This window comes from Diaporthe batatas, assembly GCF_019321695.1.
Source record: "Diaporthe batatas strain CRI 302-4 chromosome Unknown Contig00002, whole genome shotgun sequence".
Classification (NCBI taxonomy): Eukaryota; Fungi; Ascomycota; class Sordariomycetes; order Diaporthales; family Diaporthaceae; genus Diaporthe; species Diaporthe batatas.
In genome coordinates, this window is record NW_025408549.1 from 3,174,662 (window position 1) to 3,200,821 (window position 26,160).

The 26,160-nt window shown below is 58.2% G+C and overlaps 6 protein-coding genes across 6 annotated transcripts; 3 read left to right on the forward strand and 3 right to left on the reverse strand.

Moving 5' to 3' along the window:
- The first annotated feature begins 60 nt into the window (after window positions 1-60).
- On the forward strand, window positions 61-6,385 carry KVR01_001762 (uncharacterized protein). The gene is made up of 5 exons (XM_044792112.1): window positions 61-1,376; window positions 2,138-2,319; window positions 2,581-4,091; window positions 4,163-5,442; window positions 5,523-6,385. Exons 3-5 carry the CDS (start codon window positions 3,308-3,310, stop codon window positions 5,595-5,597), a joined length of 2,139 nt encoding a protein of 712 aa, XP_044649717.1. The 5' UTR covers window positions 61-1,376; window positions 2,138-2,319; window positions 2,581-3,307; the 3' UTR covers window positions 5,598-6,385.
- Window positions 6,386-7,186: 801 nt separating this feature from the next.
- Window positions 7,187-8,439, forward strand: KVR01_001122 (uncharacterized protein; the record flags this gene model as incomplete). The annotated part of the gene is made up of 2 exons (XM_044790296.1): window positions 7,187-7,255; window positions 7,330-8,439. 2 exons carry the CDS (start codon window positions 7,187-7,189, stop codon window positions 8,437-8,439), a joined length of 1,179 nt encoding a protein of 392 aa, XP_044649077.1.
- Window positions 8,440-9,979: 1,540 nt separating this feature from the next.
- Window positions 9,980-11,084, reverse strand: KVR01_001402 (uncharacterized protein; the record flags this gene model as incomplete). Its single annotated transcript, XM_044793639.1, has 3 exons — window positions 9,980-10,627; window positions 10,719-10,853; window positions 11,052-11,084. 3 exons carry the CDS (start codon window positions 11,082-11,084, stop codon window positions 9,980-9,982), a joined length of 816 nt encoding a protein of 271 aa, XP_044649357.1.
- Window positions 11,085-12,522: 1,438 nt separating this feature from the next.
- Window positions 12,523-14,132, reverse strand: KVR01_001427 (uncharacterized protein; the record flags this gene model as incomplete). Its single annotated transcript, XM_044788446.1, has 4 exons — window positions 12,523-13,545; window positions 13,629-13,777; window positions 13,840-13,909; window positions 14,004-14,132. The coding sequence occupies 4 exons, from the start codon at window positions 14,130-14,132 to the stop codon at window positions 12,523-12,525; spliced, it is 1,371 nt and encodes a 456-aa protein (XP_044649382.1).
- Window positions 14,133-17,462: 3,330 nt separating this feature from the next.
- On the forward strand, window positions 17,463-17,777 carry KVR01_001161 (uncharacterized protein; the record flags this gene model as incomplete). Its single annotated transcript, XM_044783603.1, has 1 exon — window positions 17,463-17,777. One exon carries the CDS (start codon window positions 17,463-17,465, stop codon window positions 17,775-17,777), a length of 315 nt encoding a protein of 104 aa, XP_044649116.1.
- A 2,724-nt stretch (window positions 17,778-20,501) lies between these two features.
- Window positions 20,502-25,819, reverse strand: KVR01_001554 (uncharacterized protein). The gene is made up of 4 exons (XM_044789315.1): window positions 25,037-25,819; window positions 24,872-24,941; window positions 21,424-24,816; window positions 20,502-21,353 (listed from the first exon to the last, which is right to left on the reverse strand). The coding sequence occupies exons 1-4, from the start codon at window positions 25,385-25,387 to the stop codon at window positions 20,995-20,997; spliced, it is 4,173 nt and encodes a 1,390-aa protein (XP_044649509.1). The 5' UTR covers window positions 25,388-25,819; the 3' UTR covers window positions 20,502-20,994.
- Between the last annotated feature and the right edge of the window lie 341 nt (window positions 25,820-26,160).

The following is a 26,160-nucleotide window of genomic DNA, read 5'->3' on the forward strand; positions in this document are numbered from 1 at the left end:
CCGGTACCAGCGTGGCCAAGTACCCGCTCGCTAAACCCACCAGCACCGAGCCTGGGCCGCCTTGGGCCACGATGGCACCTCCCATGGCATGTGCTCTTACTGTCTTCAGGGCCTCGTTGCGATGCGAAAGAGATTACTGCCGAGGACTCCCTAGTCCTGGTGACTGATCGACTAGCCCATGCTACAGAACAATTCTTCGATTCGTATCCCGCGCCCATTCGTCCCGGCCTGGTCTCTTTCTGACGGGTTTCTGGGCCCTGAGACTTGGACCTTCATCAAACCCAAAGTTTAGTCCCGTCTGGATACCTCTGTCCGGAGCCGTACTACGCACAGCCTTAACAACCCCTGGGTTCCGCTGCCCACTTTCTGTTGAGGTTCTGTGCCATCGCCCCGTCCTTTCCGCCCCCTTCATAGGTTGTCCATGGACCTGCAACTGCATACCGTCTGGACTGACCTCACATCGCCACCCCGCTACGGCCGATTCCCTGCATTGTGAACAGGACCCCCGAGTGGTTGAATCACAGGCATTGTACTTTGATGCCATACCATTTTGGAGAGGATAGAGAAGAAACATCACGATCTGGGCCCCCATTATATCTAGGCTCACACTCAGCCTCCGGCGCCGGCGCGCCCGTCTGAGCAAGCAAGCAGGAGACTGGCAAGCAGTGCCGCCCTTGCGTCGACCTATCAAACTTGCTCGGTCCGCTGCAGGGCGAGCGTGCAGAGGCCGGCAGGGCAAACACGACGGATTCTGACGGCTATTTGATGTATCGGGGAGAGCAGGACTTCTAGTGCAGGGCCGCTTCGGACAAGTTTGACAGATCGTGTTGTACTGCGATTAATCCTGCGAGCGAAGCGAGGACCGGTTCAGCCCGCGACCAGACCAGCCGGCGTAACGCGCGTCAGCGTCAAAAAAAGCTGAAGCTCCCCAAGCGCGCCCGCATCCTACCACACAGCACCGCAGCCAAAATCATCTGAGCTTTTAGACCGCCCGCGGCGCTTCTCTCCCGCAAAGCATCTCCAAATCATCACCTCACGCGAGCCAGTTTTTGAGTTGCGGAAGTCAAGCGCAGCAGACGCTTGGCAACAAGCTTCGGCTGAAAGCAGAGAGGCGACGCATACCAAACCAAGTCGAAACGTCGAGACTTCAGTACCGCAGCGAACGAGGGGTGGTGGTGGCGACGACAAGGTTTCTCTCAGTCAAAGTCCTATCGGACATCGCCCGGCACTTCCACCCGTTCCATCTGCACGCTGCAGGCTGGCAGCTGCTCGTTCACCAGTACCGGTCGCCAGTTCGAATCCAGACACACTCAGGACTGTCGAGGCACCCAAAGGAGCCCGAGCCCGAGCCAAAGAGCGCTCGTGGAGTATTTCCGGTAGGTTCACGGCCGTTTTCTCAAAGTGCTACCACCCAAGAACTCCCTTTTCGTCCCTGCAGCATGCCCAACTTGTCGTGGCGAGCCTCGCCTGGTTGGGATTTGGGTAGGTGTTCGGCTGGGTCGAGTTGCACCCACAGCCCACAGCCCACAGTCCAGTACGCAATCCCGATCACACTCTGCAGCCATCCCCTGCACGCATGCTCGTGCCGACCACTCACCCTCCCACTGCTCACACTTATATCCGTGCATGGCATGCGCGGATGGTGGTAGCCAGCGGAGTTGACGAAACCGTCTTCCCCATTGTGGTGCAGTGCATTGTGTCTGTGCCTCTGACGTGTCATCCGGATTTCTTATCACCTTTTCCTTCTCCCGACTGTCCCTTCCCATGTTGCCCCCCAGGCCCCGTCTCGTTGCGTCTAGCCCCAAGCTCCCAGGCGGCGGCGTGTCAAGAGTCAGGGTCGGCGGCTGTGCCGGTTTTTGGTGCAGACACGGACATGAGTTTGGTGCCTCACACCCGCGCAGGTTGCCCCTTGTCTAGTCCTGCATCTATCTAATGTGGTACTGTACCGCACGGCTCTCAACCAACGCTCGATGAGACCCTGGGGTCAGAAATCACATCAGCCTCAGTCCAGGTGCTGAAGCTATTGCCGCTTCTGGCTGCTTGCCACTTCCCATTTGCCATTTGCCAACCTGCATTCACTCACTCCCGGCCCACCACACGACACTGTCGACGTTGTTTATTCTAACAGTCCCCACAGGACCGCGGCCTTCGCCTCTTGACCATCTGTCAGAGAGCAGAGCCTGGCAAATTGCACCGACTCACAGTCGGCTTTACTATCGTACAGGTCTCACCGAGACGAGTGCTACATACGTAGCTCGAGCGGCCGCAGGTGCCGATCGACACGGAAGTCGAAGTAACCCTGGGTGACGACCCTAGGAGGTACGTTGAGCGTCTATTCTTTGTCCGGCATAGCAGTTTTTCGTGGTGCCGCCCGACTCCCACGCTCGAGCTTCGCACATTCGCATTGCCCATTCGACCCTGCGGTACCATGTACAGTACCGCATGGTACAGCGCAGTACTACCCGCGCCCTTGACGCCTCCCCCCTGTCCATTCTCTTCTTCTCCACACTACAGGACAACCCCCGCGCCTTTCTGTTGAACCTCCGAGACGGCCAATCCTTCATGCTGATCACACATTAGTCGCGCTGATTCATCCGAGATTCTCATCTCACACGAGACGATCGCAAAGCCTCTTATTCCTCATTCCACCTTTTGGGTTTACAACCAGGACGTCGGCTCCTGTCGATCACTCTTGCGCGCGCACAGCACACAGACCTTTGCTAGGCCGCATTGCATTTTAGCATTTCTCCTCGTGAGACCTAATCCCAGATCCCGGCAACCTTACGATCTTTGGACGAGCAGGCGGCCTCGGCCGGTGGGTTGACAAACGCACCCTCGGCGCTTAAAACTTTGGGAGGCGAGGAAGCGTGCTGCGGGCACAACGGCGCATCTGCGCATCTGCGAGACTTGCCGGCACAACCGTCTCAAACCACCAAGCAGCGCGCTCGCCTCAGTGAGGACGACGGCTTTCGACGCGGCTTTCTCAGGTCTGTCCTTTTGAACAGGTTCATCAAGCAACAGAATTTTCGTCTGGGAAGGCCATCTACCGACAGCTTCGTGAGACCCGCCCGCAACCGCGGCCGAAGCATATCCGGCACCATCGTTCCTAGCTGTCGCAGGTGACAGCTCGATCAGTCGCGGGACACAACAACGAAAGTTTTTTGCAGGGTCCAGCATATGCGCTCTTGCAGCGCACCAGTTTCACGAGATTTTCCGTGCTACCGCCCTACGCCTACGGGGACACCACAAAACTGCATCCTGGGCATTGAGCGTCGAGTTGCGTGCCCACAGCTAATCATAATATTGAATGAAAATGACTTCTTTCACCGCCATGAATGGGGCTGGCTCACCCAAGGCCGCCAATGCCAATGGCGATCCCATCGGCGCAAAGCGTGCAGGCTCCTCGGAGAGGACCTGCGGCCCTGCGCAGAACTCAGACCAGGCGCCGAAGCAGCCGCCTCCAAGTGACGCCAACACCACCCACAGGGACCGGGACGGCTGGGCTCAGGGCGGCCCGGGCCACGAGAGACAGCCATACTCCCCGGCCAAGTATGCGGACATGGACAGCTCACACAAGCGCAAGAGGTCAAGCTCTACCGAATCGCCGCGGGGAGAAGGAGCCGCGCAGAACGAGAGGCAGCAAGAGGACGCCCGCCTGGAGCGATCACGGGAATCCGAACCAAGGGACCGGGACCCGTATGAGCGTGATGCGCGGGGTCGGCAGTACCGGTCGTATGGCGACGACGGGCGGGATCGTGAGCGGGATCGTGACTCGTGGTATTCTCCGCACGAGAGGCGGGACGACCGGGACCCCTACAGCCAACCACCGTCGGCGGCGCCGGACTCTGCAAACACCGAAGAACAGATCGGAGATGCCCTGCGAAGAGCTACGGAGGACTACCCACAGACCAGCCCGGACGGCGACGACATGTCAATGACCTACTCTGGTCAATATACTCCTGAGCAGAGGAGGGACGGCGTTGTCCAGTCCGACCCGAAGAAGAGGAAACGAAACTTTAGCAACCGGACCAAGACGGGCTGTCTGACGTGTCGCAAGAGAAAGAAGAAGTGCGATGAGGCCAAGCCAGAGTGTAAGTCTGCCAAAAAATCTTACCCGTCCAACTACAAATTCGTGGGTGAACCATCGCTGAGTCCCGTATAGGTAGTAACTGTCTGAGGGGGGGCTTTGTCTGTGCTGGATATCCTCCGCAGCGAGGGACGTGGCCCAAGCCCGAGAACAAGGTGCAGACCATCCAGATCGAGTCCAAAGACCCGAACTATGTGCCACCAGGGGCGTACGGGATGCCACAACCAGCCGTCTTCCCGCCCCAGCATGGGAAGCGTGAACCCCTACCGTCCTACCGAGGCCAGCCGCTGCGGATCGAACCACCACAGGGGCGGCCCGTGCTCACCGACGACGACAGGCTCACAGCCTCGACCCTGCCGACCGCCTCGGTGATGGACCCTAACGAGAAGCTATCGGCGTTGTCGTCGGCGTACCCCAACACGCCGGCCAACGTGTTCCCGACCCCAGTCAGCGCCGCACCGGTGCCCTTCCCGGAGCGGGGGGCCAAGGACTACCAGCGGGTGCCGCCGCTACACGACCTCACGCGGACCGAGCCCGACCTCACGCCACAGAGCACGACACTGCCGCACATCAACATCATGCATGCGACGCGGACCAACAGCCCCATAGCGACCTCCCAGTCCGGCGCGAACCCGCAGGCGACGGCGCAGCTGGCGCTATCGCACACGTCGCAGTTCCCCTCGCCGATAGTACCGCCCACAAGCGCGGCGGGCGGCCCGGCGGGCAGCGGGGGGCCCGGCAGCGGCAGCGGCAGCGGCAGCGTCATCGGCGGCAACAACAACCCGGGGCGGCGGGAGAAGGACGAGATGATCGCGGGGCGGCCGTTCTACCCGTTCGAGAAGGAGCTGGTGCTGGAGCGGGAGCGGTGCAACGCGGCGTGCTGGCGGTTCAACAACAGCACGAACCCGAACAACGGGGTGTCGCCGGCGGAGCGGGCGCGGCTGTTCCGGGAGATCCTGATGCCGCGGGACCCGATCCAGCTGAGCCCGACGCAGTCGAGCCCGGTGACGCACACGGGCCGCGTCGGCGAGAACGTGGTGGTGGAGGCGCCCTTCACGTGCGACTACGGGTACAACATCTCGATCGGCAAGAACACGGTGGTGGGGCGCAACTGCACGGTGCTGGACGCGTGCGAGCTGACGATCGGGAACAACGTCGTCATCGGGCCCAACGTCAACTTCTACACGACCTCGATGACGACGGACCCGCGGCGGCGCAACGGGGCGCGGGGCCCCTGCACGGGCAAGGGCATCGTCATCGAGGACGACGTCTTCATCGGGGGGTCGGTCACCATCCTCGGGGGTGTGAGGATCGGCAGGGGCACGACGGTGGGCGCGATGAGCCTCGTGAGCAAGGTATGTTTTTTTTTTTAATTTTTTATTGTTATCCTTCTCCCTCTTGTGGCCAGGATGAAACTGACTGGGCGTGTTTACAGTCCCAGCCCGCGCACGTCATCGTCGCTGGCAACCCTGCCAATGTCACGAGGGGCGTTGCTTCAATGTACCCATGAGAGGGTAGGGGATGGGGGAGAGGGGGGAGAGGCCCGAAGCGGGCGGATGAGCGAGTGTAGCACCTGGTCGAGACGATAATGGATGACCTGACTAGACTGAGGGGATTCACAACATGGTGGTGCAGTTGGAAGCGGAGGGCTGTTCCCAAAGTGTCGTCTTTTCTCCTCGTTGTTGTTGTTGCTGTTCCTGTATTGCTCTTTTTTGATATTGTTTGATTGTCGTTTTTGGGGTTTTGCTTATTGTTTTTTGTTTTTTTTTACTCTAACCTGCCCGGCTGTTCTTGCTTGCCCAAGATACCCAACATTAATGCCCTTTATGAAAAAAGCCATCGTTTCTTACACACACACACACACACGCTGGTCTTGATCTCCTTCTCGTATCACCTCTCCTGGTGTGGTACATGTGAGGGATGTAGGGTGAAGGGGGAAATGAGGGGGGATTGGTACTGCCACTTTGTTTTCGTCCTCACTGTGTGCTTTCTGCTTGTTCTCTGCGCTGTTGCAAAAGGGCATTTTCGTGGGGTATATACGCTGGCAAGGTCATACATAACTACAGCGGGGGACATTGAAGCCATAGATTCGGGGGTCCTGTATGAAGGAACGTACGTGATGGGAGCTGTTGACAGGTGGTGGATTGGAGAGAGAGAGAGTGAGAGTGAGAGTGCAGTCTATCTGATGTGTTGATTAGACAGGCATGTGGTGATGCAGTCGATGTGATGTGAAGTTGGTGTACTGTAATTGTATTCCACCTGGGCGGAATAAACGGAGAATTGCATTTTCTATACCAATCCGAGTCTTTGAGCCTTTTATATGACATCACCCGAGCATGGCAAGTTGAATATGTGTCTAGATGTTTGCAGGGGAGAGGAGATGCCAACTTTGAAGAGGCCATGTGTGGATAGTGTTTGTTAGTCAAAGGTTGATGGAGCGTGTGTGGTGTGCTGTGCTGCATGTACGGAGTACGGAGGGGGTGAGTACTCGAATCAACGAACCCTGGCGGCAGATGCAGACAATCGCTCGCTCCCGGAGCTCTGGTGGGACCTCGGCTACAAGATGTGGCCTGTAGCCTGTGGTAGCGGCACTGCGGCAGCGGCCTGGCGGGCTGATCCTCCACATTCCAAGGCTGCCTGTCCCCTGCTTCCGTTGTCCCGCGCGCATTCGATCCCCACTAAACCATGACGCTGATCAGCCGAGCCTCACCTCACTTCCTCCCGGCCGCGGACCCCCCCTCGCCTCTCCCCTCCCGCTCGTTGTGACTCTTATCCTGCCCGGTCCACGCAATCGACTCAGGTCTGTATTCTGTATTCTGATGCCGTGATAAACAGCGCCTGGACCTCGCCCCCTCCAGCCTGGTGCCTGGCTGCCCCCAAGGTAGCTGGCGAGGCGCATCTCTGGAAGGAAGGAAGACAGGCATAGAACAGCACACACGTGGAGACGAGAGAGGACGACGACGATGATGAGCGCGGTGGTGTCTGGTCTCGGCCGGCGCGTTGGCCCTCGCTCACAACTCGTTGCGCCCGTCGCCAGTCATCAGGCCCGGGTACGGTTACGGTCACGGTTACAGTTACAGTTACGGTCGCGAAACGGACATGAACAGTATTCACAACGCCGCCATGCCTCGAATGCGCGGAGGCCCAAGACGGCCCTGTTCTTCCCAGGTTCGCGACACCCACCACATATCATGCCCTGAGCTGAGCTGAGCTGACCCCATCGGCGATACCCCCCAGGCCAGGGCGTCCAGAAGGTCGGCATGATCGACCCCTGGCTCGAGGCCTTCCCGCGCACCGCCGCCCCGATCATCGACGAGATCGACTCGGTCCTGGGCTACTCGCTGACGCGCATCATCCGCGAGGGCCCCAACTCGCTGCTCTCGGCCACGCCCCACGCCCAGCCCGCCATCATGGCCACCTCGGTGCTGATCCTGCGCATCCTCGAGGTCGAGTTCTGCTTCGACGTCGCCGCCCGCATCGACTTCACCCTCGGCCACAGCCTGGGCGAGTTCGCCGCCCTCGTCGCCAGCGGCCACCTCGCCTTCGAGGACAGCCTGCGGCTCGTCCAGAGGCGCGCAGAGGTCATGGCCGCCGCCACCGCCGCCGCCCGCAGGGACTACGGCGGCGAGTACGGCATGGTCGCCATCGTCACCGAGCCCGAGTACCTGCCCCCCCTCATCGACGCCGTCGAGAACTTTGTCGCCTACCCCAGCAGCGACAAGGCCGACAGCGGCGCCGACAGCGACGTGCCCCCCATCGAGCAGGTCCTCATCGCAAACATCAACTCCAAGAACCAGATCGTCCTCAGCGGCAACATGGCCAAGATCAAGACCCTCGTCGCCCACGTCCGCCAGTACCTCGGCCACGACCCCCGCGCCGTGCGCCTCAACAGCGACTCGCCCTTCCACAGCCCCCTCATGAAGCCCGCCGTCGCCACCATGCGCTCGCTGCTCGCGGGCGAGAGCCGCGCCCCCGGCCGCGCCGGCGAGGACATGGTCGCCTGGCCGGGCAAGGTCCGGTGCATCAGCAACGTGTCGGCGCGGCCCTTCGGCTCCAGGGCCGAGCTCAAGGACCTGCTGGCCCGCTCGTGCCTCGAGACCGTGCGCTGGTGGGACAGCATCAGGTACGTCGACCAGCACGAGAAGGTCCGCCGCTGGATCGGCATCGGGCCCGGCAAGGTGGGGCGCAACCTCGTCGGCAAGGAGGTCGGCATGCGGGGCACCGACGCCGTCAAGGGCGGCGGCGTGTGGGCCATCACGGACCCTTCTGACATCCACGCCATGCTGAGGGGCCTGGAGGAGACGGATCCCCTGCTGGAGGAGGAGGAGCGGATCATTGGCGACGAGCCCTGAGCCCTGAGCCCTGAGCCCTGAGCCCTGAGCCCTGAGCCCTGAGCCCTGAGCCTGGTGGCCCCCTTTCCCGATAGATATACGCCAATGGCGCGTGTGGGGTCTGTTATTTGTTGTATGCTTCGTGAAGGGGAGAAGATGGCTTCTCTGTGTATGTATGATGGGCTCGGTGGTGGTACTGGGTGGGTGGCTATTTGCCTACAGCGGTTTCAAAGGAGTTTTGTGCTGGGAAGGGCGGGGATGGCGCATGTGGAAGCGATTAATATACCCGCCCGATTTGATTCGTGTATGAATATTGTTTATTATTGGTCATGGCCACTATTTGCGACATGTTTTAACAGACCCGCGTCGCCTACGTGTCGTCGGGCTGTTGTCCCAGACCATGGCTGTGGTAAACATATTTTAGAAATAATGGGTCTTGATAGGGAAGGAAGAATACTTGGTAATCCTGCGCTTGCAAGTAGAGAGAGAGAGAGAGAGAGAGAGAGAGAGACAGATATGTCTTCGCAAATCATACACTACGCCTCTATGGTTCGCGAAATGCCAGTCTAGGTCTCAAGGATACTTGCAGGTAGAAAGCACCAGCTCAGATCCAGTGGATTGTCGACGAGCTGCTTCAGACACTCGTCTTAGACATGGGTGGTTCTGATCGTAACCTGCACTTGGCCACTTGCGCTCGGCTTAATGTAGTACCCTACTCTGTATGACCTTTGCTGCTGCTGCTGCTGCTGCTGCTGCTGGGAAAGCACGGGAGTCGATCTAGGTCAGGTATCCAAGGAAAGTCCGCATCAGACAACTAAGAGCCACGGCTGACCTCTTTTTCCAGTGTGCTAGATGGACGAGACATGCACCTTGGAGATAGATTACAGCAACATCAGGTGACAGCCGGCTCGTAGATGCGAATCTCACCTTCTGGTCCGAGACCCTCGTGGGAGTGAGTTGGTTTGCAGCCAACCGAACCGTTTCAAAAGCGCCCATTGATAACTTGAGTCTCTCATTTACGGTCGTTTTGTTATGAATCCGGGGACTACATCCCCAGGGACCCCCTAGAGCGGGCGTCACCAAGAGCACGAGACCTCAGAAGAAGGTAGACCAATAGCTTCAGGCACGAGCCGAGAACGGGCCTGGAGCTGAGGCATGACGACGGAAGAGGAGGCCGAAATCCTGGGGCTACGGCGTAGAGTAATGAACAAGGGTACGCTGTATGGAGCACAGGAAGACACAGACTCCCCGAATCACCAACAGAGTCAACATGGACGCAGAATGGTATTCCATCTTCCCTCTATCAAAACCCCCAAAAACGCCACCAAGATGCTTCCACAAGCCCATTGCTCGCCATGATGGGGGGAGAGGACGTCCCATCTCAGATACTCCGCCGACGCCGACCGACAGGACAGAACCAAGAAAACAAACAAGCACGATGATGATGATGATGATTGGCATCCCGCCACCATGCCAGAGGACCGCATCTCCATCCATCCACCCCCCACCCAGCCCCGTCCCAAAAGCTCACCTGCTCACCCACCACCACCACCCACGCAAATCACAAGCTCGTAACCCCAACGGTCCACCCCTCCCCGATCCGGCGCATGTCAGCCCCGAACCTCCTCGAGACGATCCTCCGCCCGCCGTGGCCCGTGAGCGGCGCGTGCTCGTCGGGCTCGTAGAACGGGTTCTGCAGCAGGCGCACGTACGCCGTCTGCATGGCGCGGAACACGGGCTTCATGTCGCCCTCGCGCAGCCCCACGACCGCGACGGCGCGCCTCGCCACCGCGTCCCCAGAAGCATCCTCAGCGGGGTTGTTGTGGGGGTTGGCGGCTGGCGTGGATGTGGTGGACGTGGCCATGGACGGCAGCCCCGACAGCGCGGCGCCGTCGATCCGCCGCCCCCGCGTGTCCACCACCACCACGAACTTGACCCCCGTGTTGGTCTCGTAGCCGTACGCCGCGAGCCGCTCGTCCACGGCGTGCAGGAGGCCGTAGTCGCCCGACAGCGACCCGCCGCCGCCACCAACCCCACCACCACCACCGCCGCCGGTGCCGCCTCCGACGGCAGAGTGCTTGGCGCGCAGGTCAAAGATGTCCAGCGTCGAGGAGAGGAGCAGCGAGAACTGGAGGGGCGTGCGGATCGGCTTGAGGGTGTTTGTGGCCGGGTCGTGGGAGGGGAAGATTGAGATGTGGAGGGGGTTGTTCTGTTTTTTGGGGGGTTGTGCGGGCGGTCAGCCTTGTCTTGTCTGCCTGTCTGACTTGGTCTCTTTCTCTCTGGGAGGAGGCAGGACTTACATTCCGCCCTATGACGCCCAGGCAGGCTATGGAGGGTATCGCGGTGGCCATGGCTGGCTGGCTGGCTGGCTGGGCTGGCTGGCTGTGTAGTTCAGTCCGTCGTGGTCCAAAGGGGATACCCGTATCCGTGCCCGTCTGTCTCGTGGAAGGGCCCCCCGCGCCAGGGCTGTCAGTCGGTCATCAAAACAGGAGCCAGATGTCAACTGAAGTCGGGAGGCAAGCTTGACAAGAACCCCGGTCGTAGCTCGCTGGCCCTGGCTGCTGCACCAACCCCCCCTGTCCCGTCCCCTGACACATAGAGGGGGTCCAGGTACTTGGGTACTTTTGGCTCACCTGTGCCTGTTCCTCAGCACCTGCAATCGCCATAGCAGTCAATCAGTGCAACTGCCACCACCACCACCAGAGGCTCTTTTCCTCTTTTCTTTTCTTGTCGTCAACTACCGGCGGCCACCTTGTCGTTTCATAGAGCTCCCTGCTAATTATGCAACACTCATTTCTACCACCTGGCTGACGCATATGTGCCAATCCAGGCTCAATGGGACTTCAGAAGTTGCCCCCAAGACATTTCGGCTGCCTCACGGGAGCTCGACCTGCCGACGGACGCCTATGGCCTGACGCCACAAAAACCAAACACAACGTCACAGCACTCGTCATGCTGGCTGAACATCCCGAGTTCCGGGCACACACGAGGATCTCGTCCATCATTTTCGATGCTTTCCTTAGATTCCTATTGTTTTGCCCATCTACAGTCCACCTCTCCTACCCTCCTCCCCTCCCCTTCCCTCCTCTCTTCTCTTCGCCCTGGCCCCCCTTTCTTCATGTGGCCAGGCCCCCTCCGTCTTTTCCCCTCTCTCACTGTCGCATCGATGAAATGAAATGAGAAGAGAAACAGTATTAAAGGAACAACTCCTTATGCTAGTCCAAACTCCGCCAGCAATGAAAATAGAAAGACCCCAAGGTTCAGCCTCATCCCCGACAAGACAGGCCGCCGGATCGCTCTCGCGATCCAGCGTCTCGTGCGCCGAGGCTGAACTCTTCTCTACACTCTAGCTCCTCGTCGCTGCAAACAACTTCGCTCCTCGTAGTGTCATAAAGCTGTCAAAAGTACGATATACATTGGCGGTGCTCGAGACGGGCCATCAGACCGTCTGCCTGCACAACTCAACAGGTGGGGGTTCCTCGGTTTCACGCGAGCCATCGTTGAGGCGCAGTCTTCACACGCCACATGTATGCCGTATGATGATGATATAAACCATGCGCCGAGATGGGGTCAGCAATGCCGGCCGGGGAGGACTGGACCCGAGGTGGGACCATCAACCCCCCCCCCTGGCAAAGCTCGCGTCGGTTTGTGTGCTCGTGTCTTGGGTCCGCTCGTGGGCTTCTGCCCCGTAAGCCGCGTCGGAGTTGAGTGGGGCAGGCAACAGAGCTGCGCTCGGTCGGGTGGTGATGCCGGTCGCCTTCACGGGGGGGTTTTTGGTGAAATACACGTTCGTAAGGTGGGAAATTGATTAGGAGGGACCGCAAGGTCTCAAATGCGTATATGAGAAAAACCGGGATATGAGCGAGCGTAAAGTCATGAGTAGGCCTCTATAACCGAGAAAATCCGGGACGTTTCGAATCGAAGATAAACCCCCCCTTCGATCGCCGTCTAAACATCCTGCGGAACCAATTCCCCGCAGCCAGAAAGGCGAGGGCGCGCCCATTATCGTCTGCGCCCCAGGATTAGCCGATCCGCAGATTACAATTATCGTAGGGCTCCAGGCTGAGACGGACCAAGGGAACAACAGTCGTCAGCACACGGCGCCTAGCCACAGCAGATGGCCTTCATGAATTTCTGGAAGCCGCTCGGCTGCTGCGGCTCAGGCTGCCTTCCTCCAGGGGTTGTCGGCGGGGGCTGGTTCATGGCCTGCGCCGAGTTCATCGGTTTGGGCAGGTTCTGGGTGCTGGCCTGGAACTGGGCCTGCGTAGAACCTGTCGGGGTTGCCATGTCCCGGAGACCCCCGGCTCCGGCTCGGTTCTGCATCATCAAGCGGTCTTGGGCGTTTCGCCGGTCTCCCTTTGGGCTCTGCTTGATCGGCGAGGGAGGCGGGGGTTGTGCGGCGTTTAAACGGTCCATCGTCAGGCGTGCCCGGGGGTCGGCGGACAGGTGGGGCGTCGTGTTGCCACCGCGCGAATCGTTGTGGAGCGCCATATTGGAGGGACCTGGTCTATGGTCAGGGTTGTGCAGCGCGCCGGGTCGGTTCCACTCGCCCTTCTTTGTTTGGGCCCTCTGCAGGAGTTCATCCCAATCAAACTTGTTGTCCGACTCGTCAATCTTGTTCTCCCTCGCGGCTTCGGTGAAGAGGCCGCGCAGGTAGTCGTAGTCGGGTGCGTCCTCGAAGCCGAGGTTCCGCACGTAGAACAGGTACGTCTCGAACTGGGCGGGGAAGCCCTCGCACAGGTCCTTGATGGGTGTGGTCTGCTTCTTCTCCCCGATCTTCTCGTATTTTTGCTTGTTAGTCGCAGCCTTCAGGCCCTGCCACGGCAGGCCCCCTCGGAGGAAGTACATGAACACATGACCCAGGGCCTCGAGGTCGTCACGCCTCGACTGTTCTCGTCCAAGATGGGTGTTGATACTCATATATCGTGCCGTGCCTGATAGAGATTTCCGCTCTCGGTATGGAATGTGTTGCTTCGTCTTGGGATCACGGTACTGTTTGGCCATTCCAAAGTCGACAACATGGACGACATTCTCGGTCTTACTAGGTATCTTGCCGATCAGGAAGTTGTCGGGCTTGATGTCTCGGTAGATGAGGTTCTTTTCGTGGATAGTTTGGACACGAGAAAGCTACAATGAAGAAAGTCAGTACGCGGGCAAGAGCGAGGCCTCACGTCATGTTAGCCAAGGATTTCCCGCTGGGAGCGGCTCACCATCTGCTTTGCCACCATAATGACAGTCTTCAGGCTGAATCTGCGCCCGCAGTGATCGAATAGGTCCTCCAGCGAAGGCCCCAGAAGGTCGATGACTAGAATGTTGTGAAGACCCTCCTGGCCGAAGTAGTACACGTTCGGGATGCCGGCTGGGTGGGTTGGTCAGTCAGTCTGCGAGCCTGCGAGCGGGATCGAGATCGAGGCGACTTACGGCAACCGACGAGGATCTTGTACGTCCTGTACTCATCTCGTAGCTGAGGGGCATCGCTCTTCCTTGGTTCCTGAAGCGCGCGACAGTCAGTGCCAGGGCTGGTGGGCGGGCGGGCGGGTGTCGGGGAGGCCTTGGGCTGGCTCGCGATGCAGGATTCAACATACAAACTTGATGGCGACTTGTTGGTTGTTCAACAGGTTGGTACCCTCGAAGATGACACCAAAGGAGCCCTCGCCAATCTTCTTGCCCACCCTGTAGTGCACACCGACGACGTTGGACGATGAGGAGGCCATCTTGACGGGCAGACCTATCGTCTACGGGCGCGGCAGAGGGCGTGAGATGGTATGAAGGACGAATGGAGAGATATGGAGTCGAAAGGGGTGTGGCCGATGGCGAGTGGTGATTTTCGGCTGGGTAATTACCAGCGGGCCCGGGACGGAAGGGCCTAGTTGAAGCGAAAAGGGGCGGTCAGCAAGGCAACGCCGCTCATTTTCCGACGACCGAGGAGGAGCACGAAAGACGGCACGGGGGGTTGGTGACGGCGAGACGAGGTCTCAATTGGCATGGAAAGCAGATGCAGGGACGGGAGGGCGAGAATTGAAGGGTGTGGAGATGGGAGAGCAGAACGAGGAGGTATGTATGGTGTGAAGGACCAAGGCCAGGAAATGGGCAGGTAGATGGATGGTGTGTGTGTGTGTGTGGTAGGTAACGAATGGGGAAACCTGATGTAGTAGTCTGGGCACCGGGGAGGCTGTGGGAAGAGAGAGAGAGAGCTGCGGATGGGCGATGGGCAGTGGACGATGGGCGATGGGCTGGAGGGGGCTTGGACCAGGGGGGTCGGGCACGCGAGTCACACACCAGTTCGCGCTGTCGGTACGCACCTGACTGTGGTATAGTGTAGTCTGGGGTCCAGCAGGGCCTAAACAAGCGACCTGAAGGCGAAGGCGCTGGCGTTGCCGGCGATGGACTGTCGCAGGCAAGAATTGCCCGATATTCGGACGACTGCAACAACGGACAAGTCCCTCGGTCGGCCGGTTGGTTGTCTGGACAGGCTCGCCCTCTTTTTCGAGATAGTATTATACGAAGTACCCGTGTTCGCCTAGCTGTGGCTTGCGGTTGGGAGAGGGAATAGGGGGAGGGGGTCACGGGCTCAGTCAGGATCTAGAATGCTGGCACGTATACGTAGTACCGATAGATGGGGTTGAGTGAAGGACCTGGTCAAGGCTAGGAAGAAAGGGATTGTGGTGTGCAGCCGTCAATGTCAATAGCCTCAACCAAGACGGGTCCTAAAGGATCCCGGGTTCTGGGTCCTGGGTCCTGGGTCCTGGGTCTTTTGGGTCGATGGGGCTGAGGCGTGCCAGTCGGTCGGGAGGTCGGTCGGGAGGCGAAAGAGGCAAGCAGAGCAGAGCAGAGCAAAGCAAGCAACCCGCTGAGGCAAGAAATAACAAAAAAGAGGCTTTGCGGAATGGATTGTCGCCTCTTTGGGCTAGGTGATGCCGGCGTGGAGGCGTGGAGGCGTGCAGGCGGACAGGCGGACAGGTCTAACTGGCTGACTGGCGACTATGTGCCGCTATTCCCTGACCTGACAGATGCCCGGCCCGTTCGAGATTGACCTTGCAGCCTTGACCCTGGACCTGGTGCAGCAGAGAAGGCGAAGAAGGTTGCCTCGAAGCTGGGCGAGGGGCTTGGCGTCGGACGGGCTGAGCTGGCCGATGAGCTGGCTGAGCTGGCTGGGCTGCTGGGCAGGGCCTCTTCCAATGGCTGGGCTGCTGCTGCTGTTGCTGCTGGGCTAAAGTCAATCGGGCTCGACCTGTGGGGGGCAGAGAGGGAGGGGGTCCGAAGAAAGAAGAGGAAAGGAGGGAAGGGGGCTCGATCGCAGCGGTTTGGTTGGTTGCAGTGCCAGGGAACCCAACGAACGACAGAAGTGAGCAACACAAGACCTGAGAGAGAGAGAGACAGAGCCAGGCAGGAGGGCAGACAGGCAGACAGGGCCACAGACACGACACGACACGACACAACACAACACAACACGGCAGGTACGGAGTACGGGCAAAACGGGGGCCACAAGCGCAGAAACGACAGGCTGAGAGGCGCTAGCATGCCCTGGCAGGCGGGACAGACTGGAAGGCTCGACCCGCACCAGCGAGCCAGAGCAGCGAATAACTTGTCTAGCCGGGCCATCTCGGTGGGTTCAAGCACCAACGAAACCCTTGCAGTGTACCGTACCAGGCCCGCCGCAGGGGCTACCTGGGCCAGTTAGGCACCTACCTACCACAGCGGTGTTTTTCTGGCTTGGGGGCGAGGTGGTCGATTCCACCTCCTGCCGACCACTGGGGGGGTTGGAGATCAGGGGCAGGGGGGCTCCCAGGGTAGGATGCGTGAAATATCTACCTAGGTACCCTGGTACTTTGGAACAGTAACCCCACCCACATACTAACACCCACGGCGTCGGCGTTGGCTGGGAAGGTGCTAAGACAACATGGGCCATTTGTTTGTGTTTTTGTTTTTTTGGACATCTATCTATGGAGTCTTGGAGTTGCTTCTCTCAGATGCAAACCTTCAGCACGGTCTTCCCGCGCGTGCCCCAGTCGCGGCAAAATGACAAGGAGCGAGGAAACAGGGAAACGGGGGAGCAATGCAGCCCCTACACAGTACCCCGTGCGGGTGGTCGCCCAATATCGCTCGACTCAACATCGAACGGGGACGGAGGCTCGGGGGATAGGGAAAAAGGAGGCGACGAATGATGGAACGGAGCTATCACATATAGTCAGACTGCCTGACTGCCTGACTGCCTGACTACGGATATACTGGACGCACAGGACGTACAGGATTATATATAGACCTGCATATGCACTTCATTGCTGTCCCTGTCCCGCCTGGGGCCCTACGCGGCAGCCAGTCGGCCAGCAGAGACCAATAACCTGCAGCCCAGGGCCCAGGAACATAAGCTTTGCCCCAAGCCGTGATCGCCATCCTCGTCGTCAGCGCTACCATCATGCTGTGCTGGTGGGATTACTGTGGCATGTACATGCGTACATTCACCTCACAGTACTGCACATTCATTGCCAAATGAAATCAAAACAACAGGCTCTGACCAGGTCGTGATTGTGGGCGGCAAGGCCTCCCATTCGGGCTCCAAGGCCCGACGGCGACAGGGCATGGCTCATACATATCGCAAACAAGTACGCGAATCATTCATTACATTACACGGTAATATGTACATGCTTCGACATTCCCGGGGTACGCAGTAATAAGCTAGCTCGCTCGTCGCGGCCGGGGGACTTCAGCATGGCGTCGGCCACCTGAACAGTGCTCCGTGCTGGCAGGATCAGCCGGGCATTGAGATGGGCCACCCCCGGCGTCTGGCTGAAGGCTGATGACCTCTCATGGCCTGCCAACTCCCTCCCCCCTACGGAATACCATTTGCCGTCCGCCTTGGCCGAGTTCCGGCGTCGCGTTGGGGGGGTTGGAAATGGATGCTACCCTGACGAGACAAGCGAGGAGCAGGACTGGAAGACCAGACTGGCAGACTGGCAGGCCAGAGACCAGACGGGCGGGCCACATGCACATGCGCATACACATACACACTGTCACCGGCAATTGCCAGGCGACAGACAGCTGTTATGCTGTGTGCTGAGCTGTTCTGTGATGTGGCTGCACCCGCTTTCTGCATCGCCCACCTGGCAGTGGCAGCCCTGGCAAGCTGGCCATCTTTTCAACGGGGCGATCCTGTTTCTCACGTCACACAACGGCCTTCTTTTCCCTCGTCCATCGTCGATCCAGTGTCTGCTCTCTCTCTCCCTCTCGCCCTCTCTCTCGCCCGCAAGATGAGCTCATTCAACAGCGGCAGGCCGTCGGAGAAAAGGCCTGCCAATCGGGACCCGCAGCAACCCCAGCCAACCTCCCACGACGCCGGCCGTGCTCTGATGCGACCGTAATCTTGTCGTGCCCAGGGATCCCTCGAGCTTGACATTGACAATGCATTAATGCCATCTCTCTCTGTCCCGTCCGTGACCACACATCCACCATCATTGTCAATCAACGCCGACCGGGCCGTGGACGGCTGATGAACCTGCGTGCTCGGGCTGGCAGGCTGGCTGACTCTCCCCCCCCCCCCCAAGCGGGCGAGGCATATTATATTGCATCTGAGGCTCGCTTATTAGCTAGCAGCCGCAGGGATTGGCGCCCCCGTGCCCCGTGCCCAGGGCCGGACGGACGGTCGACCCCCCAACTGGCGGCTAAGTAGTCACATCGCCCTGCTTCCATTGGGGCTGGGCTGCATGCACAGTACCCAAACAGGCGCCCTGCGCTACCTGCAGAGCACTCGCCCAGCCGCGCTGCCAGACGACATTCGACGGTTTGGGGGCGCTACGGCGGCAAAATAAAATAAAATAAACAAATCAGGGAGAAATCCGAGATGTGTCGAGCCAGATCTGGGGAGACCCAGGCGCGGCGGCAGAGGTGTATGCCAACGAGGGGGGGGCAAGGGGGGATGATGCTGAAGGTGGAAAAAAAGCAACAAGGTGGCCGGCCGGCCCACCAGAAATCAGTGCACACACAGCAAGACTGGTCTGTGCCGTTGCTTCCAGATCAAACTTGACGCGTGCAGGGAAGGGACCAAGGGAATGGAGCTCGTCTCGCCACAATCAAGGTGAATATCCCGGGCTTGATTGGCATCTGCGAACCCGTCACCCACCGTGTGCCCCATTTATTAATTGCTGTTGTTTCTCCAACTTGACCTGCTTGATCACAACCATGCCTGGACTTTTGCACCTGCTTGGACCGAGGCAACGAGGTCCTGACACTGATCGTCGAGGACGAGGTCTGCATCACAGCGGAGCTCGAGAACCCTGGGGCCAGACCGTCACAGTGGGGCCGTTGCCCACAAGAGGATCCATCTCCTGGGCGGCGGGCGCGGAATCCCTCGGGTGCCATCAACCCGCCGCTCGACGCCCAGGGCGGCGCTCAGGCTGTTTGTTCGTTCACCACAGTGACAGTCGTGAAGAGTAATGAGTCGAGTGTGGCTGGCATTCTGTATATCGCCGTCACTTACATGGGAGAGCCACGAACTGCAGGGGACAGGCTTCGACGTTTATACTACCCACCAGCATATGCACGTCAACACCGTCATCTCGATGCGCTCGTTGTGCTGCGATTCGGGGACCAGGCCGTCGGCAGGGTTGTCTCGGGCTCGTCCCCTCGCACGGGCTGGAGAGCTTTGACACGGGCACCCAGGCCAAGCTGGACAGCCTGCTTCTCAACCACGGCGCTGCCTTCTCGCCTCGGCCTCAACATGTCTGCCGCTGGACCTGGGATATGGGATGCCCCAGCACCCACGCCGGAACACCTCCAACTGCTCCTGCGGTACCCGTACGTGCTTGAACATGTATGCATGTGCGCCTCCTGTCCTTCGGCGATGTATTTATGACTAAGAATTCCAAGAGGACTGCTACCGCTTCCTGCCACTGGATTCGTGCCTTCCATGTTTCTGTTCCTACCGCCCCATGTACGTTCTTTGACCGGGCACCAAGGCCGAGCCGAGCAGACTCGCCGTGTTCTAGCTATTCCGTGCCTTGCTCAGGGAGCCCGGCCATGTCTGGGTGGGCAGCAGGCAAGGTGCCCGGCCCGGAATCTCGAGGGGTCTCCCCTTGGTACTCAGAGGAGACGTCATGACGAACGAACCCGTTAAACACGCGGCTGCTGCTGCTCAACTGAACGACTGGAATTACTCCATGTGCAATAGCTGGTTCAAATTTCCAGATCGTGAGTGGCGTAGGGTAGAGAAGCCACGAGAACTGCACAGTATACATACTTGACAGTGGCCAACCCACAGCCACGATGGAATGGGCCGTATCGTTTTGCAAAGGCGCAAGTATCAAGTTAACGGTGAGAAGATGATCATGAAAGAGAATCATGGCAGAGCATGTCCACCGTCGTCGGAACGTTTGTCGATGATCAATCTTGACCTGGTCCCTGGGACGAATAACTTGTGCGGCAACCTCGACAAACACAAGCGGCGTTTGTTAGGTGCCAGCCTAGACATGTTGGCATTTGAAGGCCGCTCATAAGCCCACTGCCTACTCACCCATCAAGTGGCCCAAAATTCAAAGAATAATGGCCATCTTATACCGCACATGTACACGAAACGGTGTGCGGTCCCGCCTACCTCACATCTATCATTTCGTTGTGTTTTCGCGACCCGTTAGGATTTTACCACTTACCTCTCACTTATTGCTGACTTATCATTTAAGGCTGTATGAATTCACGAGTGCTATTGACCCGACCGCGGGCCACATACAACCTCTGCCCATCTTCATAGATTTTGTGATACTAGGGCGGACACCCGAGGAAGATTCTCATACACACATAAATATTTACAGAGAAAGAGATGGAAACTAATGTCACTAATTTTGCCAATTGGATGATATATGTGATGGCTAGAATGAGAGAATATCGGGGTATGGGTGAATTGTACAGAAAACGAAAAGCTAGGATGTTGGCAGTAATAGTAGTTACTTCAGCGGGACAATTAGCAAGCAGATTTAGACAAGTCAATCATCGGTCAATGAACCATAATATCATCTCCCAAATTGACTTTGAAAACGAATCGAAAGTCACATAGGGACATGCAGTGAATCGAGAAGAATGAAGTGACCAAGGGGTTTCGAACCTTCCAACGAAGGTCATCTCTGTTCTGTCCTGTTCTCTGCTCTGTTCTGCTCTTGCTATGCTATTGACTCCAACAACCACCAACAACCACCGTGTCCCAGACAATTACCAACGCCGCCAGGACAAGGGGCGCAAACTGCGTGGCAAAACAAGACATTCAAAAGAACGATATATAGACACGGACCGGTAGTACACCTATTTTGCCCAGAACCATTGCCCGCCCTGTCCCCGAATTTTTTGTTTGGCCATGTAGGGAAGTTTTTAAAAAAAATAAAGCTCATGAGCGACAACAAACAGAAACACAACAGGCCACTTTACGCCGGCAGAACAGACCGAACCTCCTTATACCCGAGCTTCGAGTCTGCCTGTATGATGATTCGAGAAACAAAGGGGAAGCGGCGTGGCCTTCGGGGGAGCGCGAAACCGAGGGGCTCCAGATGCGCTCCGGCCCCCAGTGGCGCCCCTGGCGACGCGCGGGATAATCGCCTATTGCTCCTCATCGTCCGCCTCGACGCTCTGGACCACGTGCCCGTTGCCCTGCCCGTTTAGCTTGGCCGGCGCCACGCGGCCGCCGTTCGCGCCGCTCGCCGTCGCAACATCTAGCTCCTCCACCACCTCCCTCTTGGCCGCCTCCCACGCCGCCTTGGCCCAGCGCGAGAGCTGGTTCTTCTCGACGTACTTCCTCAGCTGCGTGTCCTCCCACCGCATGGCCTCGGCACGCTTTTCCAGCAGGCTCGGGTCGTCGTCGTCCCACCTAATGACTTCGACGCTGGTGTCCGTGAAAACGCCCTGGCAGATGTCCGGAGAGAGGATGTACTCGGTTTCCTTGTCGCCTTGCTTGAGCTCTGGGAAGACTTGTTAGTAACTGGGAGAAAAATGCCACTTTCAAGCGGTGTTCTTTGATAGTAGACTTACGGTGTCGATGGCAGGCAACCATGGTGCAGTAGGGTTGCGTCTCAACCAGCTTGCTGAGCACGGCTTGGTCGCTCATGTTCTCTGTGTAATTGACCTTGGTCCAGTCGTCGCGAACGTAGCACCGCCTCCAGATGAGCCTCTTGGCATCCTCCTTTTGCTTGCCCTTTAGGCCAAGTTCAGCTAGTCGAAGGGCCTGGAAGAACAGGAGTCCAGGCTCGACACCGTAGTCGTCGACCCGGATCAGAGTAAGCAGGTTGATGAGACTCAGCGGCCGCATGGCTTTGTGGGTGACAAGGTGGAAGAGGTCCTCCTGGAGATCGTCCAAAAGCACCTTATACTTCTTCGGAATCTTGGGTGAGAAGGTCTGCATGGCAAGCTCAACGGCTGCAACGTCGTCGACAGCATCTTGGAATGCCGGGACCAGGACCTGATAGATCTGGTCTTGGATGCGCACAATCTCAAGATCCTTTTCAACTTGCGCCAGCTGAATGTCATTTCTGCCGGCTTTGCTGCGAATCACAGCCGTGCTGCCCGTGGCCGGAGCACTGGCTCCTTCTGCCAGCAGTGTCAATTTACCCAGGCTGAGCTCTATCTTCTTGTTCCACACTTGTTCTTCTGCCTGGCCCACGCCGATGAGTGTCCTGGCCGCCTCATCGAGATCCTGCTCGCGCTCGATATCGTTGATCCAAGAAATCTTGCCGAGGCGCTTGTCGTTCCGCAGGAACTGGGTCGCAAAGCCCTTCTTGTCAGAGCCGGCAAATTCTAACACCATCTGAATGCCACCATATGCGAGCAAGAGCGAATAAGCTTCAAATGCGAAGCTCGCGCCGTAACGGTCCATGTACTCATTGAAGAGTTTCTTCTTCTCCTCCAGTTTGTGGTTGATCTCAGCAGCCTTTCGAGCTTCAATACCACGCACTTTGATTTGGCCGCGAAGCTCCTTGATCTGGCCGACCACCAGTTCCGCAAGGGCTCTGACACTGACATATTTCTCGGCAAGGCGAAGCGCATCATCCCAAAGCCCGTAGTCTTTGAGCTTCAGAATGAGGTCGCTCAGATCGGCCAGGACCGCCTTGCATTTCTCGGCGAATAGCTGAGCCTCTTCGTCGCCGTTCGAGTCAGCCCAGCTGATTAGTTCGGTCACGGTCACAACGAGCTGATCGACCAGGCTAGGCATCATGTTGCGTAGTGACTCGATAAGGCTCGAAGACGGGGACCCAGGGGCGGTTTGAGGTGGGTAGTACGTATTAAGCCACATCTGGCAGAGTGAATTTAGCCGGAAGAGATTGTTGGTGACAAACGCAGTTGACGTCCAGAACTCGGGCAGACCAATGTAGTCGGTCTGCTTGGACAGGATGCCGTTCTTTACATCCTCACCCCCAAGGCCATAGAAGGCGAGGTTGCGTTGGCGATACTCGAGAGCTCCGTGAAGAATTTCGTAGAAGACGTGCACGCCTTCGTAAAGAAAACGCGTCAAGGCTGGGTCATCAGCAAGGTGCTCCTTGTGATAGTGCTTAATCATCTGATATGTCCACGGCACAAAGATCTCCATTCGTCCGGTGTCATTGACGAACCATGTACGAGCCCGGTCGAGCTCTCCCACCTGGCGGTCAGGGTTCTTTTTGTCTTCCTCGGCGATGCATTCGATGACTTCGGAAACGACAGTCTTCCTGTCGTTATTCGGTCTCTCGGCCAAGAATGTCTCGTGCAGTTTCCAGAGCTCTCGGGCCATGTTCAACTTCTCGGCGTTGCACAGCAACTGCCACTTCGTTCGGCGATCGAGTTTGACTTTTTGGGCGTTCAGGTGAGACATCAGTTTGTCAAGATAGCTGCCACGCTGTCGGAGGTTCAGCTCTATCGAAGCCGGGAGCGCCGTCAGGACCGAGGTATTCGAGGCAAGGATATCGTTTGACAAATCCAAAGCCGCCTCGCCGATTTCCGCGTCAGTGAAAGGCATCTCTCTCCGGCCCTCGAAGGTTAAAGGATTGTTGTCTTTGAGTCCAAAAATGACGGCTTGCTCCAACTTGTTCCGCGCCGTCACCTCAGGCGGCATTTCGCTGGCAAACTTGTCGACGTCTGTGAGAGCGACCCGGACAACTCCAACCCCGCGAATCATGAGCAACACGGTTGGATTCTTGATCTTGACGCGATGAGCTCGCGGGGCCTCAGGCTCCTGACCTGGGCCCAGAGGCTCCTCCACGCCCGAACCAACTATTTCGAGTAAATCTTCACTCCGCAGATCAACCACATCCTCGTAAGTGGCTGGCAGGATGTGGTTTTCCCCTTGCAATTGCGAGTCCGGTGTCTCGGGCGGCGCTGCTATCGACGCGATTACGACGGCTCGGTCAAACACAATGAAGGCAACTAGGCCAGGTCTCGGTAGACACAGCCGTGTCCGTGCGGTAGCGGAAGGAGTGAGGGGGGTCGTGTATGAAGAGATAGCCCTGATCATGCCGACATTCAAAGTCTCGTCCCGAAGAACAGCTTCAACAAGAGCGTATTGTGACTGGCGTTTGTTGCTGAGAGACACAAGCAGCAGCAGATGCTGGACAGAGTCGTCGTCCATGGTCAGGGCTTGACTCAATCGGCTGGCATCGGTGTATTTCGACTCGATGCCTCTTGGCACGTACGTGAAGTCGACAACCTCGAAGTCCACGTTGTTCTGAATGTGGGGAAGGGCTGATCGGAGGCCGTCCAGAATGTCACCACGGGCATCGACGTTAGCGATGATCTCGTGATGTCCGGCCCGCTGGACCCTCCACGCGTGGAGCCTGCCGGCTTTGGTTGCTGCGACAACGACTTTAGGTCCCGGCCTGGTGGAGGGGTTGACCTTGACGGCTGCGATGTCGCTCCGTGAGACAGCTGTCTTGATTGCGTTGCGAATACTGCCAAAGACGCTTGGCCAGGCCCCAGATGACTGACCCCAAGTAGCTTGTAGGAATTGGATCGATATCGAAGGCTTGCCCTGGCCGTCTCGTACGCTAAGGTGTGCTAGTCGTCCACTACTCAGCGAGAGGATGAACCCAGCGGTGTCGGCTTTTGTGATATCCACGACGTGTTCTCCACCAAACAGCCCTGGTACTGTGTCCTCGACGCCGTTCCTTTGCTGTCGAATAAAGTCGAGGGTCGCTGCGCTGGATATGTGTTCCCAAAATGAGACCTTTCCGCTGATGGGCATCACTACTACCAAGCCGGGCTCTTCGGTAGAATTCCCCGCTGAAACGAGAGATCCAAGTGGTAGAGGCTCGCTGGTATGTTTCGACGGGTACGGCAGGGCGAAGGTAAAGGTCTCGGGCGAGGGCGTGGACCCAGAATATTGCCAGACCAAGGCGTGGGTGTGGGTGAGGCAAAGGCCGTAGCCATTGGAAGTGTCGATCGTACCGTGTTGCCGTGCTAGACGCGGCTGCTTAGTATGGAATCATGGGGGATAGAAGACCAAGGTACCCACCTGTAGAGTCTGCACGGATTCTATCGGGCAGGGCTATAAGCTTGCTCACGGTGTACGCGCTGGATCTTGCCTGTTTAGAGACTCGAGGTCAGTGAAAACTCGACTCGCGACGCCCCTAGGGCTCGTCGTAGAAGAGGTGTTGGGTGTTGTTTGCGCTTGACGCACCAGTTCAACGCTGCCATCGGTCCTGCTCGTCCTCTCGGCCTGCTTGGGCTTTTTCGGCCTGACAGCAACCTCTCGTCGCATGGACTTGGTCGTCAGGGCCTGGGCATTTTCGATGCCATCAGGATGGGAAGGCAGTTTTGCGACCTTGTCGTTCTTGACCTCGAGCATCTCGGGGGGCTGCGCATTTTGGGGGTCGGGGTTGGAAAAGGTGGAGTCGGTCAGAGGCCGGCGTTGCCTCTTAGCCTTGGGTTGTTGTGTCAGGCTGTTGTCGGAGCTGGCAGGGCGTTGTCTCCGCCGACTCCGGGTGGCCATGGCGGGACCACTCTGGTTGTTTTGGTTTGGAGAGAACATGGCGACGGCAGGCGATGGGAGGAAGGGTGTTGGGGGATCGTGGCGTGTCGGGCGGTCGGAGTGTGTCGGTCGGGGCGGTCGCGCTGATGGGGAGTGTCGCCAAGCAGGGTTGAGATGAGGAGAGGGCGCGTGTGATGGCAAAGTCGATGCAGATGTGATGAATGCAGTGGCCTATTCCATGACGGTGAGGGGGCGCCTGGGGATCGCTGCGTGCGTGCGTGCGTGCAGGACGACGAGGGTGCTGATGCAGGCGAGGATGGTTAGGTTAGGATGGGGGGCCGCGCGGGCGAGAGATGTTGTGTAAATTCTTGGTTGGATGGACCGGCAGAATTGACGCTGCAGATGGCTCACCACCAAAAGTTGTTGTCTGGCCCCAGGATACCAGGCCAAGATGGGTAAGGGTCAAGAGCAGACCCAGGCACACACTGGCTGGCTGGCTTGTTGCTCCTGCGATGGGCCTGATGGTGATTGGTCGTGTTGACTTGGGTGGGTTCAAAAAATACCCGTTTTTACTGGACAAGCTGGACCGTGCCCTCTGGCTGGGAGTCGACGTTTGCCCCGTTTCCACTACACTAGTCTGAAAACGTAGGGCGTGCTGGGTAACCAAGTCACCAAGTCACTCCCATCCAAACCACTGCAGGGGCCAGGGCCTCACTCTTGTGCTGACTCTTTTTCTTGAGCTCGGATGCAGCTATTGCTTAATGCTAGCTGTAGCTGGACTCGGAGCTGGGCAGGGGACAGCTCGATCAAACAAAGCCCCCTTCAGGCCCGCC